Source organism: Felis catus, chromosome A2 (genome assembly GCF_018350175.1).
Source record: "Felis catus isolate Fca126 chromosome A2, F.catus_Fca126_mat1.0, whole genome shotgun sequence".
Taxonomy (NCBI): Eukaryota; Metazoa; Chordata; class Mammalia; order Carnivora; family Felidae; genus Felis; species Felis catus.
Window position 1 is genome coordinate 81695235 of NC_058369.1, and position 17138 is coordinate 81712372.

The window sequence follows — 17138 nt, forward strand, 5'->3', positions numbered from 1 at the left end:
GAATGGCCCAAGAGCAGTAAAGCAGTAAAAATGGCAGATATTTCCTAACACGTTATCTATTTTTGAATTACAGTGCAGTCTAGCTGTAGAAGTCTTTGATTTTGTGTCGATGGCATTTTTCTCAGATAATCAATGAACTTAACTGTGCAAACTTAACTTTATCACCTGATGCAACAAGTGCAAATTATCTTTAGCTTGAGGGGAGAGCCTCAGCTTTATCAAGTAATTTTTCTAACCCAAGTCTAGGATTAGTAGCTTTGTGTTAGTTTTTTAAATACGTAATTTAAGTTTTTAAAAAAAATTTTAATGTTTTTTTAGTTTTGAGAGAGAGAGAGAGAGAGAGAGCATGAGCAGGGGAGGGGCAGAAAGAGGGAGACACAGAATCCGAAGCAGGCTCCAGGCTCCAAACTCTCAGCACAGAGCCTGACACAGGGATCAAACTCATGAATCGTGAGATCATAACCTGAGCTGAAGTCAGAAGCTTAACTGACTGAGCCATCTAGGGGCCCCGGGTCTATTTTTTTTTAATGCTTATTAAAGAGAGAGAGAGAGAGAGAGAGAGAGAGAGAGAGAGAGAGAGAGAGAGAGAGAGAGAGAAAGAAAGACAGAGAAACCCAAGCAGGCTCCATGCTGTCAGCACAGAGCCTGACCCGGGGATCGAACTCACAAACCTTGAGATCATGACCTGAGCCGAAGTCAGACGCTCTACCGACAGGCACCCCTGTAATTTAAGTTTTTAATCTAAGCATCACAAAGGCATTGCTAATAAGACATGTTCTTCAGCATGAAACACTAAGTAGTCACTGTAACAAGGTCAGGGAAATTTCACCCAATCTGGCTGCAGAGAAACTGCATATACTGACTTTTCTAGAATTCTTTAATCTTTCCACTGGTGAGGCAGCTGTTTGCTTGAATGTGATCAAAGAAGATGGCATGATCAGGCAGACCTACCTTCAAACCTTGGCTTTGCTGCTTACCTGTGAGACCTCAACCAAGTCACTGAACCTCGCTAAGCTTCATTTTTCCCAGCTGTAAATGGGGATAGTGCTACCTTACTGGAAGCTATGCAGAACATGTGTGTGGAGTGCCTGGAGAATAGGTTTTCAATTAACGAACAGTTGCTCTCCAGTTCAGAGGATCCTGGCATGGCATCTCCCTGGTCATGACACTGTAATTGTTCTACTATGGCACCAAATTATACACGTCTCACAGGGTGTTGTAGTAAGCAAAACTTTCCATGTCACATGGCTGTGCTTTGCTCTCACCAGGTGCCACTTATGGAGTCTGGGACAGAGAGGCAAGGCTTGTGCACTTCTTGGCTGATAAATGAACAAATTTTCTCCTGGTTCAGGTTGCCTGCCTCTTCAGTGTCAACACATTCCTGCTTCGGGTTCCCTGGAAAGGAGTCAGGGTCTCTATGTTGCTTTTAACCTTCTCTTTCTGTTCTTAAAGAAACAAAACAAAGCAAAACGTCCTAAAATAAGTGGAAGGAATGACATCCTGCTTTAATGTGACCCTGATCCTGTGACATCTAGCTTTAATTGAATTTTGCGAATAAGTCATTAATCCATGCCAGAAATGAAACAGACACTGTCCTGTGGCTGGTTATCCTTGGGTAGACTAGCAGTTCTCAGACCACACTTTGAGAATGTCTTCACTAACCTGTCAAGAGCATTACTAAAGTTTCCCACTTTCTTATTTCATGAATTAATCCTGTATGTGCCCCAGGCAGCACCACACCAAAACTGTGTGGGATGTAAAACTCAGCAGTGATTTTTCAGGAAGTAGGTAATATTCTGGAAAGCTTTTCTTGGCTTCATACTTCTCAGATTAAATGTTTTCAGCTTAGTTCTTTCAATACTTTTAGGTTTTATTTGGGGGAACTTGGGAACAATGAAGATATAGGATGTTAGCAAGCATTTAGCAAGCATTGAGACCAGGGGTGCTTGGGTGGCTCAGTCAGTTGAGTATCTGACCCCTTGATTATGGCTCAGGTTATGATCCCAGGGTCATGGAATCGAGCCCCACATTGGGCTCTGCACTGAGTATGGAGCCTGCTTGGGATTCTCTCTTTCTCGCTCTCAAAACAAACAAAAAACCTTAAGGCCAAATTCTGAGAAGTACAGACGCGCCATTACATCCCACATAGCCTCCCTCTCACAGTGTTCTCACCTGTTCCCTTCCACACATGATTTTCCTGGAGGTAATTTCCCCACAGACGCACACTATGTTTTCGCTTTAAGTCACATTATATAGACAGCATTTGGACTTGTCTTTATACCCACTGGTCTGCCTAAATTATACCACATTGTGATTTAAGATAAAGGGGATTCTTGACAGCCACAGGTTTTATTAGCAAACAAGAGTAGCGCCCAACTGGCTGCTCTTCCTGAGCGTACCTCCTACCCTCCTCTACTGTCCCCCAAAACCCCAACCGTGTTGAGTCCGAACCCTAGAAAAGCTTGCAGTAAATTCCATTGTCACCGGGAAAAGATTTCTGGTGGAAGTGACACCAGAAATCCCAAGGCACGGTGGAGTGTAGGGAGGGTGATAAGATTCAAAGAGCATTTTTAATCGTCCACGAAAATGAAAAACTAAGAAACTTACAAACCTTTCCGTTTGCAGTCCAGCGTTTGTATGGGAAACACGTAATTGTAGCAAAGAGTCGAGTCCACCTCGGGCTTGATGACGGGGGGTCTCCCTGACACTTGGGGTTTCGGGTCTAATTGTTCCCTTTCTTCTTCATTGCATAACTGTTCAGATTTTATCTGCCGCAGCTTTTTGTTTTTTAGGTCTTGTGGCCTTTCGCACTTGGCATAGTTCCCCAAATTCCGGTTTCTTGGAATCTGCAACATTGAAATAAGCGTTTCCATCTCACAAGTACAGTGCCAGGGGTTGTCATAGAGACGCAGGTAGCTCAGGAGAGGCGTAAAAATGAACACTTCCTCTGTCAAGACTTTGATTTGGTTGTGCTGCAGGAGGAGAGTAGTAAGTTTATTTAAACCAAAGAAAGCCTCACTCTCAATTTTGGAGATCTCATTCTGCTGCAGATCCAGGCTTTTCAGCCTCTTAAACTTGGAGAACATCTTGTTCTTCAGTATGCGGATCTTGTTCCTTGCTAACAGCATATGCAGCAAATCCTGAGGCCAGTCAGGCAGCACGTAAACTAGTTTTCTTTCTTGACAATCTAAGTACTTCTCGTGAAGATACGTGTACACTTCGCAGGGGAGGCCTGGCGCGTAGCGTTTGACGGGGTTGGAGCCTCTCCTGCTCCCACCCGCCCGGCCATGATTCATTCGGCTTCTCGAGCCCCCAGGGCTGGCCTTGCGGAGCTCCGCGGCTTTGCAAAAGAAGAGCAGAATTACCACCGTAACCACGCGCATCCTGACATCCAGCTGGCCCCAATTACTTGGGGTGACAGAGGGAACGATGAAAGTATTCCTTTGAAATGCAAGCTTGGGTAATCTTAACCAATGCAATTCGGAACGATGAGACCCAGCTGAGGTTCGATGCAGTCCCTAGGTTGCAAGAGAAAAACATCTCTGAAGAACCACTGTGAACATTGTGTTATTAACAGATAGTAGCAGCTTTTTAAAAAACATTCATTTTCTTTATATGGATATTTTTTTATTGCGGTATAAATGACATATAACATTATATTTGTTTCAGGTGTGTGACATAATGACTCAATATTTGTATATATTGTGAAATGATCACCACAATAAGTTTTTTGTTTTTCTCTTAAGCAAAGACATTGCAATTAATAAAGGAACATCCTGAACAGTGGTGAGTGCACCCTCCCACTTGTCTGGTTTAGTGGCCAAGGGTTTGGCCCCTGAGTTTCAATGAAGACTCTCCTGCTTGCTTAACTATATGACGTCAGGCTAGTTATTTAACCTCAACTTCAGAATCTGTAAAATGGGGCTGATGTAGGGTGCCTGGGTGGTTCAGTCAGTTACACCTCTGTTGATTTTGGCTCAGGTCATGATCTCATGGTTCGTGAGTTCGAGCCCCACATCGAGCTTTTCACTGCTGACGGTGTGGAGCCTGCTTGGGATTCTCTCTCTGCCCCTCCCCTGCTCACACTCTCTATCTCAAATAAGTAAACTTAAAAAAAATGGGGCTGAGGATACCTCGTCGTATTGCTAGGAGAATGAAACGGGCTCATGCACGTAAGACACTTCACAGTACCTGGCCCAGGAGTAGTACTCTACTGTTCACGGCTTAGCGTTATGAAAACTGAAACACGTAATGTATCAGCACATCAGATTCAAGAAATGAAAGGGATACTTCCAACAGCCTTGCGATGGGCAAAAAAAAAAGTAGGTCCCCAACAGCTGTTCTCCTGAGCTTGTTTTTTCTTTCCTGTACTGTCTCCCAATCACCAACCATATTGAATGTGAGATACAGAAATGCTCAAAGTAAACGGCACTGTCCTTGGCAAGTCTTGCACATCTTGGTTCAAATGTCACCTGAGCAAAGCCTTCTATGACCACTCTGTGTCAAGTGGCATCTCTTCCCACTTGCTAGCCACTCTCTATGTTCTTTTTTTTGTTTTATTTTTCTCCACAGCACTAATCACCACCTGTCAAAGTAGATATTTTATTTTTTGTGTTTACTGTCAGCCTCCCCCAGTGAGGATGTGAACTCCCTAAAGGCAGGGACCTTTGTGTGTTTTGTTCACTTGCTGTACTTGTAGCACCTGTAGAGTTTCTGGCATATAACAGGTTCTTTGTTTTTTCTTAATTTTTTAAAATGTTTTATTATATTTTTGAGAGAGAGGGAGAGACAGAGTGTGAGTGGGGGAGGGGAAGGTGCATGGAGAGAGGGAGACACAGAATCCAAAGTAGGTTCCAGGCTCTGAGTTGTCAGCACAGAGCCCAAGCGGGGCTTGAACCCACAAACCATGAGATCATGACCTGAGCCCAAGTCGGTCACTTAACTGACTGAGCCACCCAGGTGCCCTCACGTAACAGGTTCTTGATAAGTATTTGTTAAATGCATGACTTACTCTCAGGTAAGTATTCTCTAAAAATATTAATATCATAAATTTAGTTATTGCATTGTTTGGGGAATCTATTTTCTTCCTTAACGAGTATTACTGATGACTTCCAAGATCTGTACATTTTAAAGAATTGTTTTCACTTTTAAATTCTGAAAGTGGTTTTGGTTTGCATTTATTACTTAGGACACAGTCCATTCTTGGCAAAGGAAGAAATGTTCAAAATCGATTTATAATTAATAACATTTCTGTTGTTATTATTGTGGGGCTAAGTGGTTATGAGCAGCAGATGTGTTTTCTATTCATTGTAGCAGTGTGGATGCCAGGATGTTTGGAGTTTTCCTGCTCGATGGGGGTCTCCTCCACCTAGAATGACTTTCCCCTCTTTGCCTCAAGTGTTCCTCTCCTTTACTGTTCTGTGTCCTCTCCCCTAGATGCTTGTTTTCTGTCTCAGATTTGGAGTTGTACTTTCTGTCGGTCTAGCCCCAGAGTGCTGATTGTAGAACACTTTGCTACCCAGCTCTTTGTGGACATGTGTCCTCTTCCCTGTGACACCATAAGCTGTACAGTTGCCCCTGGTCCTAGAGCAAATCAGACACTTGGCCTTTCTGGTCCTCCATTTCTCTGCAATTCATTATAAATTGTATTTAGACCTGGGGCGCCTGGGTGGCGCAGTCGGTTAAGCGTCCGACTTCAGCCAGGTCACGATCTCGCTGTCGGTGAGTTCGAGCCCCGCGTCGGGCTCTGGGCTGATGGCTAAGAGCCTGGAGCCTGTTTCCGATTCTGTGTCTCCCTCTCTCTCTGCCCCTCCCCCATTCATGCTCTGTCTCTCTCTGTCCCAAAAATAAATAAACGTTGAAAAAAAAATTAAAAAATAATTGTATTTAGATCTAAACAAATCCTAAACATTTTATTAATTATTACGCATGCTGAATTATTTACAATATGCATGCTGAGGTAGGAGGGGGATGTGTCCTTATGCCTATAGCTTCCTTCAAAATGCATAAAAATAAGATGGATTGAAAGATAGACAGAAAGATGGATATGTAGGTGAAGAAGTGATAACGCAAATATCGTGCAATAGAAATAGAATCTTGGTAATGGGTATATTCATTGTACAAATCTTCAAGTCTTTCCACTTTTCTGTGTTTGAAAAATTTTACAATAAAATAATAAAAGAAAACAAAATCCCCAAAATGAGCAAAAAGCCATGCCACAAAATAAGCAGGTTGGTTTTCTTCAAAGCTCTAAGTATATACTGCTTTTCCCAGAGTAGTACTTTTCTTTTTTCCCCTTCCTTCTGTAATCCTCAAGCAATAATAAACATGTGTATATATTTTAATTTTAAAGCCAGAAGGAATCGGTTTTCTGGGAAAAGGAACCATATACTTAGAACAAGTTACATGCCAAGATTTTTGTTTGTTTTCTAATGAATACATCGCATCGAATGTAGAATGGAAAAATTTTAAGTTTAAACATTTGTACTACGTTGTTTAGTAATGTTTAACTTGTTTGATTTAGGCCTCTGTAGAAATTTGCAAGAGCTGAATGTCTCTGACTGCCCAACACTCACAGTGAGTATATGAAGTTTATTTTACTGTTATTTATATAGATTCAGACTTGCTATATTGGAGTGCCAATACACAGAGATTTTGCCAAAATGCATGCCTGTCTGCTCATTTAGGATCAAATGTGTAAAAAAAGCAAACTATGTTAAACATTGGCAAGAAATGTTATCCCATTTGTATAATGCTATTTATTATTCATCCTGTAGCTATATGCCCAAGGTTGGAGTCTCTGGAAAGTGGAAACTATTCAACAATTACACAAAAATGAACTATATTTATATTTAAGGCCATGTGTGTCTGAGACAGAAAAAACTGGGTCCCAGTAGAGACAATAGGCTCATTTTAGTGGTCTTCACGGCTATCAGGTGTGTGCCAAAGAAGACAGAAATGAACATGTAACCCAGGGCAGCTCCTTCCTGGCCTTCTTTCCAAGCTTTTCTTTCACTTGCAATCTGTCTTCCACCCTGTGAGCACATACACTTTCTAAAAGGAAGATCTGATTATTTCACTCCCATTTTCCATAATTTATACACACATTCGTCACCTACACTGTTGATAAAGTCACAGCTCTTTAACAAGCTCTACCTCAAACACCCTCTGTACTCTTGGCTTTGCCTCCTTTTCCAGCCTCATCTTGCTCCAATCCCTGCATTTACATTAAGCTGCAGCAACCATGCACCGCTATGCTTTCTTTGCTGCATGAGCCAAGCTGCTCTTTGCTGTTTCACTTTTGCTCAGCCTGTGCTCTTGGCATGGAATGCCCTTTCGCTTTGTCCTCAGGTGGTGTTATCCTCTTTGTCAGGCTTGAAGGCTTACTTTCGGTACTGCTTGCTTTATCAAGACATCACTGACTCCCAGGGCTGGGTTTGTTGCAGCTCCTCTGGGTCCCTCTAATAAGTAGCCCTAATCACAGTGTTTCTGCCTCCTCCAGTAGCCTACGGGGCCCAAAGCACAGGAGATGTGTCTTATTTTTTGTGGTAGTCATAGCACATAGCACAGATCTTGGCATGGTAAACACTCTATACATTTGTTTAATGAATGGAGTTGTATGGAGACATCTAGCAGGTAATGGACAACGTGGCACAGAACTTGAGATTCCATCTTGGGTTGACATGTTCGTATGCTTAGTTAACATCACAGAAGTGAATATGGTCAGCCTAGAGAGAGAAAGAAGGCATGAGAAGACGATTTAGGAGTAAAACTTGGGGCATTGCTGACTTTTAGAAGTAGACAGAGAAGAAATAGCAAAGAATCTCCAGAAAGAACAGTGGGAGAAGCAGGGTGAAAACAGAGGAGTCTGACTGCGTCATGCTTCATTAAGCAGCAACTCCAGAGTGACATCCACACCCTTGACTCCTCCTTGCTACCTCCCAGCATCATCATTATTGTCCTTTCTTTCAAATTTCTGTTTCATTCGGTGGATATTTTTAGTACCTACTACGTTAAAGATGTATTTATTTTTATATATAAAGATATACAGGGAGTTTATACGCTATAAAATACAGGTGTTAGAGGGAACTTAAAATGAATCAAGTTTCAGTTCCTGTCCTCAGGGAGCTTCAGTTCTGCACTTGAATAACAGATCACAGTCTTGAAATATGGCTTTGTAATAGGAAAGTCAAAACAATGCCATCCGGATTGAATTTGTGAACATCAAAGTCTTTCCCAGTTTTGGAGTCTAATACTATACAGGGCTGATAATTTTATCCAGCTACATTTTACTATTGTTTTTCGCTTTGAGACATAGACTGGGGAGACAGGTTTACATTTAAGGAGCCATGTAACATCCTTTCAGAAAACTTTATTTCTAAGAAACTTGACTTATGAATATATTACACTCAGAAAGATTTGAGTGCATTGTGGACAAATTCAGAAACCATTTTGCAATAAGGATACTCAGTTTTTGAGTTTATGTACTCAAGTGTTTGGGGATTGAAACTTGAGTTCTTTTAAACACTGAGAATAGGATTCATCTGAAATTTTTTGGATATCCAAGCTCTGCCAGACAGGAAAATCCAGTAAATGGTTTGCCTCCATATCTTAAAGGAAAAATCAGATTCCTCTATGGTGCAGAAGACATACTTTATCTTGCTCTTCCTGGCCCCACATTTTCATCTTTTCTGTGGTTACCTCTCTAAGGGTGGGTGTAGAAACCAGCTTTCTATCCTCTCCTTGCCCAACTCATTTGCATTTTTGCCAGAGACTTTCAACAGGTGTACAACCACTTTGATATTTGATTGGTACCATGAACATTTTTGAAGATAGATTTTGTTTATATTAAAGTACAATGCCGCTCGTTATGGTTATTCTCTCCATACCTCTGGGAAACTTGTACGGCATACTTTTTTTTAAATCAATCCATGTGTACTTAAATCACACATTTTAGTTTGGAGTGTCTAGAAAAATCACTGGCAGCTTGAATGCAGTGGCAAGAATACAGTGCCCTTGTACTCATGCCATGTACTTGTACCTTTCCCTACAGCAGAACTACAGCTTTTACAACTGCATGATTTTGTTATTTTAATATCCTTGACTCTGGGAAATAGCTAGGAATACAACGTTAAACACTGATGATCCCACTGAAAATAAGCCTTTGCCATCCTTAGTGGTATTGGAGGTGGCCATACTGAACATGCAGAATTCTTTCCCAAACCACATCCCCTAGTCAAGTGACGATTTACCTCTTCCTGCAATGGCCTATTCTTTCCAAGACTGATGTGCCACAAATATTTAAAATGAGCTGACCTTGTCGGTGTCCCTAGGGAGACTCATCAACCATAATTAAATAAATAAAAACCATGCTGCTACTTACTCATACTAAAGCATTTTATAAATAGTTACCCATATGGGAAGGAGTTTATTGCAATGAAAGCTTGCAAGTGATCTGGTCTTGTAAATGCCAAGATAGGGCTCATGCTTGAAATCACTATTTGTTTTGCTGTCTCATTCATGTCATAGTGGAATTGTACCCTGGTACCCCAGTTTCAGCTCTCTGGGGGAGGGTTTCTTGAATCTTTGAGAGTGTTGCCCACAATACCCTCAACACTGAACTTCACGTTCAACATGTATGTAGCCTATATTTTACTTCAGGCCATCTCAAACTTACCATAAATTTGGTGAGAATCTGTTTAGCTGTTTTAATAATTCAGTAATAGAACCACAAAAACTTAATTACACACACACACACACACACACACACACACACATTTCTTTATATGTGTAAATATGGAGTCACTTTTAATGAAGTCCAGTTGAGAACATTTACTATTCCTGTCTTTCAGAATGATTTTAGTGAGCTTAAAAATAGATCAGGTTTTAATCACTTTCATGCATCTGAAGAGTCAGGAGCGTTTGACACTCTGACACTTAAGCTCAAATTTCCTGTCAGAGTTGAACTTGCAAGGGTTCAAATTTTAACGAAGTGTCACTGTGATCAAATGGGACTGGATTTCCAAAGAAGGGGAAGGGGAGAGAGTAATGAAGCTTCAAACAAAACCATCACCTTCTATTTAATTTGACTTACAACCAATATCAAAGAATTGAAGAGACCAAGCCTTGCATGGTATTTTTGGAGCAGGGAGATAGATAGTAGAGAGATCATGGGGAAATAACAGAGCCTGTTAGACTTTAAAAAATTTTTTTAAAAATGTTTATTTATTTTTGAGAGAGAGAGAGATATTGAGAGACAAACAGAGCACTAGTGGGGAAGGGGCAGAGAGAGAGGGAGACACAGAATCTGAAGCATGCTCCAGGCTCCAAGCTGTCAGCACAAAGCCCCATGCGGGGCTCGAACCCATGAACCGTGAGATCATGACCTGAGCCAAAGTTGGATGCTTCACCGACTGAGTCATTCAGGCATCCCCTGTTAGACTTTGATAAGATTCTTCCCTCTGTTTTTATGCAGGATGAATCAATGAGATACATCTCTGAAGGCTGTCCTGGAGTCCTGTACCTCAATCTATCTAACACAATTATCACCAACAGGACCATGAGACTGCTGCCGAGGTAATGTTTGTGTTATAGGTGTTATACTTAAAATAGTGATGCTCCTCCAGGTTCTGGCTTGTTCCAGCACTCCCCACCATCTAACCATCTAGCACCCCACCATCATGGCACCACTAATCTAGTAACAGGACTGCTGGTTTCAAGTCCCCAACCTGGTGCCTATTCTCTCCCTCCTGGGCAGGCCCAGATTAAATAACTGGTCCTCTGCTTGGCCAACATTTCTGTGTCACTCTTATAGCAATGTGCCCAGTAGCTTGAGTTAGGCTCTGCCAGTCTCTTTCTGGTCCTCCTTCCTGGGCAATGGAGCCTGGCTTCTAAATTCCAGTCCCATGTCTGGACTTCTTGACAACAGAACACCAGTGCCCTCCTTTCTTTGACCTTGAACACTGTGATCCCATATTCCCTGTTGCCATGCTCTGGTTACCTGTTGGGACCTCCACCACCTCCAGGAAATCTGATACGAGTTGTTTTTTGATCTATGGGCTGAATACAAATGTCGCATCTCCTCAGCTAGTGCTTCGTTGGAGGAGAAGGGACAGAAGACTACAAGACATCACCAAAAGTTGACAAGATATTCAAATTTTATGTCATTCAATTATTTATTTTCACCAAGGATATACTAATCAGGAAGAGAAGATAATCATATTGGGAGACATTCAAGACATTTTTTTCAAACTGTTGTGAAAGAATAAATTATTTTTGAGAATAAAACTTTTTGAGATTCTTTGAAAAATAACAGCAAAGCATTTGAAAAAGCTAGAGAAAATTCTAGGTGGTTATTTTCCTTATCTTCTGTCTCTGATCATTTTCTAGAAATGTGTAAGCCTAAAAAAAGTGGTAACATATTTTCTGTTTATCCCATTGATTGAGTTTCCACATTTTAGTCAAGTCTGTTTAGTCAAATCTATCAAATTTTTCCTTTGAAATTTCTTCTGATACTTTTAAACTTTTAAATAAAGGTTTTCTTCCTTCCAGGTGTTTGATGTCATTTAATATTTTTTTCTTGTATGATTTGTTTTTACTTATATCTATAATCAATCTAGAATTTATTTTGGTAGATAAATGAGGCAACAATGTAATAGGGTTCAGCAAACTATGACTCGTGTGGTCCAAAGCCTGACTTAATGTAGTCCATGAGCTAAGAATATTTTTTACACTTTCAGAGTTGTTAAGGGGTGCCTGGATGGCTCATTCGGTTAAGCTTCTGACTCTTGGTTTTAATTAAATTTTAATTTTAATTTCTCATTATATTTTCCAAATGGTCATTTTTGGACTTGGGTACAAGGTACAAGTGTCCTTTTAATGTTTTCATTTGTAAGATTTAATTGATTTCTTTCATTTGTAAGATTTAATATGAAATTACCTCTGAATAAGAATATAGGCAAAGCTTGTAAGATTTAATAAGTATTGTTCTCATTTTGTAAACTGTTGCACATTTGTTTTCATCTTTGACCCAATAATTATTTAGAAGAGAATTTTTGGTTCCAAGTAGTTGAAGTTTCTTTGATTAGGCTTCTGGTTTTAATTTCTAATTTTGTACACTGTGGTCAAGAAACGTGGGCTGAATTATTTCTACCTTTTGGAATTTATTGAGATTTCTTGGTGGACCAGTTTATATAATTAATTTTAGTAAATCATCCATGAATGCTTAAAACAAGAGAGTTTCTTTTAGAGAACAAAATTTCTACGTGTGTGTATATATGTATGAATTCTTGATATTTCACAGTATAATAGTGATACATTGGTTGTCTTTTAGAATCAAGCTTCTTTATTTTGATATTTTTATTTTATATATAAAGATTAATAAGTAGCAGGTTTCAATATAGATTATAGCATTTATTCACATAAAATTACATTCTTTATTCTGGTTGATGTTTCTTTGCCTCAGATTCTTTTTTATCTGCTATTAATATAGTCATCTTTATTTTCTTTTGCTTATGGTTTTTTGGAATAACTTTATGTATCCCTGTATTTTTAATCTTTATGTTGGTGTATTTTAGGTTTGCCTTTTATATGAAGCACATAGCTAACTTCTATTTTAAAATTTTTCATTCTGCCTTTTTAAGAGGATAGTTTACAAGTAATACTTCCTTTCAAAACTGAGTGTATGGTTTTATTTTTATGATCTTGCTTTGTTTTTTATTTTTTATGTTACTGTACTGTATTCATTGTTTCTGCCTTTTGCTATGTAAACTATATTGTTTACTTTTATAATCTTAATGTATTTCAGAGGTATGTGCACATTCTGTTCTGTATTCTAACTAGTGGCTATGTGTATGTTTTTTTTAAAAAAACATGCTTTTAATATGCATTTCTTCAGTTATCAAAGTTGTGACGGAACAATGATGTTGGTTAGAGATCTAATACTCTTTCATTCTCCCTTGAACTTGATGCTTCTCTACTTCCACCCCCTTGTCCATAAACACATATTATTTGTGATTTTTGGTAATCATCTAACTTACTTTCAATATTGATTTTTCATGTTTGTGCTCAGTAGTGTGATGATATTTATGATTATGGAGTCCTACCTCTAAGTTTGCCATTCATTGATGGTCCATTTGTTCCACAATTTCCTTAATCTTTATTTCTGACTTTGATTCATCTCATGATGACTGGACATATAGTTTTAAAACCTCTTTATTGAGAAAGATAAACAAGTGTTAGATTTTTAGCCATTGCTTTCTGAAAATGACTTTCTTTTGTCTTGAAGGGTGAACAACAACTTCTCTTGGTGTATAGCTCTTGAATTATGTCCCTTACTTTATTCTTAAAAACCTACAAATATTGCCACATAATCTTTGGTATTTCAGGTTAAAGAGAAGTGTAAAGCTAGCTTGATTTTTTTTTTTTGTTCCTTTGTTGGAAACCTATTTTTCTGCCAATATGCTTGCAAGAATTTCCTTTTTACTGAGAAATTAAAAACATTATCCAAGCTTAATTGTATTCTTTCAATTAACTTTTCCTGGAACATAGTAAACCTTTTGAATATTAAAACTTAGATCTTTTCTCAGGCAAGGAAGGCATTTTCCTTTTTAATGCTTCTATTCCATTTGTTCAGGTTTTGTCTTAAGAATCCCGTTTTATTCTCAGATAGAATTTTTATTCCTGTCCTTCAAAGCTGTCATCTTCTCTCTCATCATTTTTATCTCTGTATACATTTCCTCAACATACTGCATTCTCCATATCAGTAGTTCTCAAAGTGTGTTCCAAGGATAGCTGGGTTCCAATAAATGTTTAATAACTAGTTTGGGTAGGGGTTAAGGGGATATTCTGATTTATAAGATTTACTGATTTCCGTGGTGTAAATACTACCACCATGATCAATTTTAAGCTACCAACATGATGTCACTGAATGTGGAGTTGGAAAGAAATGTTAATAGTTGGCTCTCATGGGCTGGTGCAAGCCAGCTCCAGTGATGCTACTGTGGAGGGTCCTGACCCTTTCAGGAATTCTAAAAGGTGCTCTAGTCCTGCAATATAGAATATCACTCAATACTTTTCTTTAGGAATTCCATAGGGAGATGTATATCCATATGTATATATGTACATGTATGAGTGTGTGTGTGTGTGTATATATATGTATATATATATATACAGAGAGAGATAACATATATACTTGTGTGTGTGTGTGTGTATATACATATATAGAGAGAGAACATGTATGCTTGTGTGTGTGTGTGTGTGTGTGTGTGTGTACAGAAAGAGAGAGAATATATTACAAAATCCATTAAATCCCTATGTGAAAAACAGAATTTATGAAGTAGATGGTTTGGGATATCATACTTGGAGATAATTTTTTCTCTTAGGAAAATTAAGATAATACTACAACCGTGCATAGTTTCTTAGGAACACCTATTTTGCAAATGAAGCTATACCTTTAGTGGGCAACAGATAAAAAAAAAATAGGTAGGACCCAAAATGAGAATTTTGTTTTGATTTTAACTGTAGTTCTTGTGACTGGGAGAACAATCACGAAAAATATACTTGATATTGATGATTTTTGTCATATAAAAAAATGTACACTGACTTTCTTATCTATGATAAAAATACATTTCATTATGATTCCCTATTTTTGTTCTGTTTTTCCATTGTTTCAAGTATGTTTGGGAATGCAAAAGTGTTCTTTAAACTATAAATAACCAGAGAAATGTTGTGTGCTGTTGTCATTCTCTCCCCAGTTGCCTTTAGTATTTCTTTCCAAAGAAATCATTTGCCAGAAGAAAAATATAATTTGTTTGCCCTTCTTGACAACATTGATTTGCCAGCTTTTTATTTGAATATTTTTCCTCACTTCTTTGGGGACCTGCTCCATTTTCTGAAGTTGAAAATGAGGGCTGCTCATAGCTCATGCCCATTCCAGGACATTTTTGCTTCTGAATATCTCCTGAATCGAACCCTTTCCATTTACTCCTATTGCCACCACCTAGGTGGCACTCTCAGCGCCTCCTCTGGCCTAGCATCCCTACGGTTCACCCTTGGTCTCTCTTCCCTTCAATCTGTTTTTTTCTTATGCTGTAAGAGGCATCATCCTGAAATGATAGTCTTATCATGTCTTTGACATGCTGAAGGTCTAGACTCTTCCCTTACTGTCCTTTAACATTGATCAAACTTCTCCTGTATAGGTCCTTAACATTATGTGATGAAACCTATCTGCCCTGGTTTTCCAAGGGAAGCCCTTAACTCTGGTCATCTGGATTGCTGCAAGCTTCTCTTTCTCTATAGATGGAATTCCTTTCTCCTCCTCTCTGCTAAGCCATAGCCTTTATACCTCGAGTCATACCATCTACCACAATTCCACATTGATCTCTCCTTTCCCTGCATCCTAACAGCAACATTCATTCACTTTTATTTTTTTTTTTTACCATGCATTGATCAACTACTGTGTGTGGGACATTCTGGGCATATAGTAGTGAGTAAAGCTATTATGATCTTTGCTCTTTAATGGAGTGTCATGTGCTGTAGTGGCATGGTGTTTAATTATTTTTCACATAGTCTCTTCAAATGGCTTGGAAATTTCTTTACACATAGGTGCTCTCAGGTTATATGGTCTTACCCATCTGAGTGGGGCAGAAAGAGTAAGCTGTTTCCTTGACTGTACATCTTCAAGGTCTAGTCTATGAATAAGGTCAAAACACTGCATTTGGATTTCTGCAGGGATCCTATTATGCAAAACTGCCTCTGTGAAACTAAAGAGCCCAGCACTAAATCAAAAGAGACTACCTGCAAATCTTCTCTTTTACAAACTAGACCTTGTCTTGGTGATTTTTCCAGAGAAATCATTGTTTAAATACAGAATTCTACATTCCTTCCAACAGTAATGCTCTCAGGTATTGGTGATCTAATACAGAAGACCTCGATTCTTTAAAGGAAAAAAGCCAACAGAAAAAATGTGATCTCTGTAGTTTCTGTAAGAATTGTGATTTTTAAAAATTTTTACAAATATTTTAAATGTTTTATTTATTTTTGAGAGAGAGAGAAGGAGACAGAGGATCCGAAGCAGGCTCCACGCTGTGAGCACAGAACCAGATGTGGGGCTCAAACCCACGAACCGTGAGATCATGACCTGAGCTGAAATCAAGAGTCGGCCACTTAGCTGACTGAGCCACACACGCACCCCAAGAATTGTTATTTCTTAAAGATTATAGTAGCAGTAGAAAAATAAATCACAAAGAGAACCTCTCCCCCCATTAGAAACAGTTAGTTATCAAATAATTAGGAAAAGATAAACACAGGCTGCAAACACAGCTTCAAAGTGGAATTAGAAATACCATGTTGTCTCTGGGTTGAGAACATGATGAGCCAGATCTTACTCACGTAAGGGATGTATTTCTTTGCCAAAATTCAGAATAAAAAGTTGCAGTATTGCATAAAATTTGCCAAGTGATTTCACTGTCAACTGATTGTTTTCCCATTCCCAGAAGCTCTGAGTCTGCAGCACTGTAAATCCCTGGAAAGGCCACAGGGCCACTCAAGATTCCTCCTATGCTAGGTTTTCAAACTGATGGTTCCCATGAGGTTCCACTTTGAGGACAGCCACCTAGAGACTTTCAGTCTGGGAGTCATTTAGTCCAATGAACAACTTCTTTTGCCAAATCTGAGGTTCTTAACATGGGGTCAGTGGATCCCCCAAGGAACAAGGATGGAATTCAGAGGTTCCATAAGTTTTGATGGGGGAAAAATCATCCCCGTTTTTGCTAAGCTCTAACTGAAATGTAAGTGAAAAATCAGAATAGCACTAGCAGTTCCTGGGACTCTTTTACCCATAAAAATCTGAAATGTTTTCTTACTATAGTTGTTATAGTTATCTCAAAGTATCACTGACATTCATCGCCCCCTCAAAACCATGGGTAGTTCTTAGCCCTGCCACTAGATTTGTTATTTAATTTTAACATATGATATCATATGTTACATAACAAATATATATATATATATATATAATATAAACATGTTAAAAATAAAGAAGCACATATATTATTATTCTACTCATTTGATCCTTAAAAATTTTTGATAATAATATCTTTCAATATAATGAGCTGCTTTTGTAATTTTAAGTATTTTATTCT

The 17138-nt window shown here is 38.8% G+C and overlaps 2 protein-coding genes across 9 annotated transcripts in view; one reads left to right on the top strand and one right to left on the bottom strand.

The window, feature by feature from the left end:
• The window catches only part of FBXL13 (F-box and leucine rich repeat protein 13), a 211205-nt gene that overhangs the window by 111690 nt on the left and 82377 nt on the right, over nt 1-17138 (top strand). For all 7 annotated transcript variants that reach the window (XM_045052289.1, XM_045052292.1, XM_045052290.1 and 4 more), the window contains 2 exons: nt 6524-6576; nt 10475-10575. In XM_045052289.1, the coding sequence (XP_044908224.1) occupies nt 6524-6576; nt 10475-10575 (154 nt within the window). The remainder of the gene's footprint in view (nt 1-6523; nt 6577-10474; nt 10576-17138) is intronic.
• LRRC17 (leucine rich repeat containing 17) overlaps nt 1-17138 on the bottom strand; it is a 116853-nt gene that overhangs the window by 93716 nt on the left and 5999 nt on the right. For both annotated transcript variants that reach the window (XM_003982691.5, XR_002153626.3), the window contains exon 2: nt 2612-3518. In XM_003982691.5, the coding sequence (XP_003982740.1) occupies nt 2612-3383 (772 nt within the window). In that variant the 5' untranslated portion in view covers nt 3384-3518. The remainder of the gene's footprint in view (nt 1-2611; nt 3519-17138) is intronic.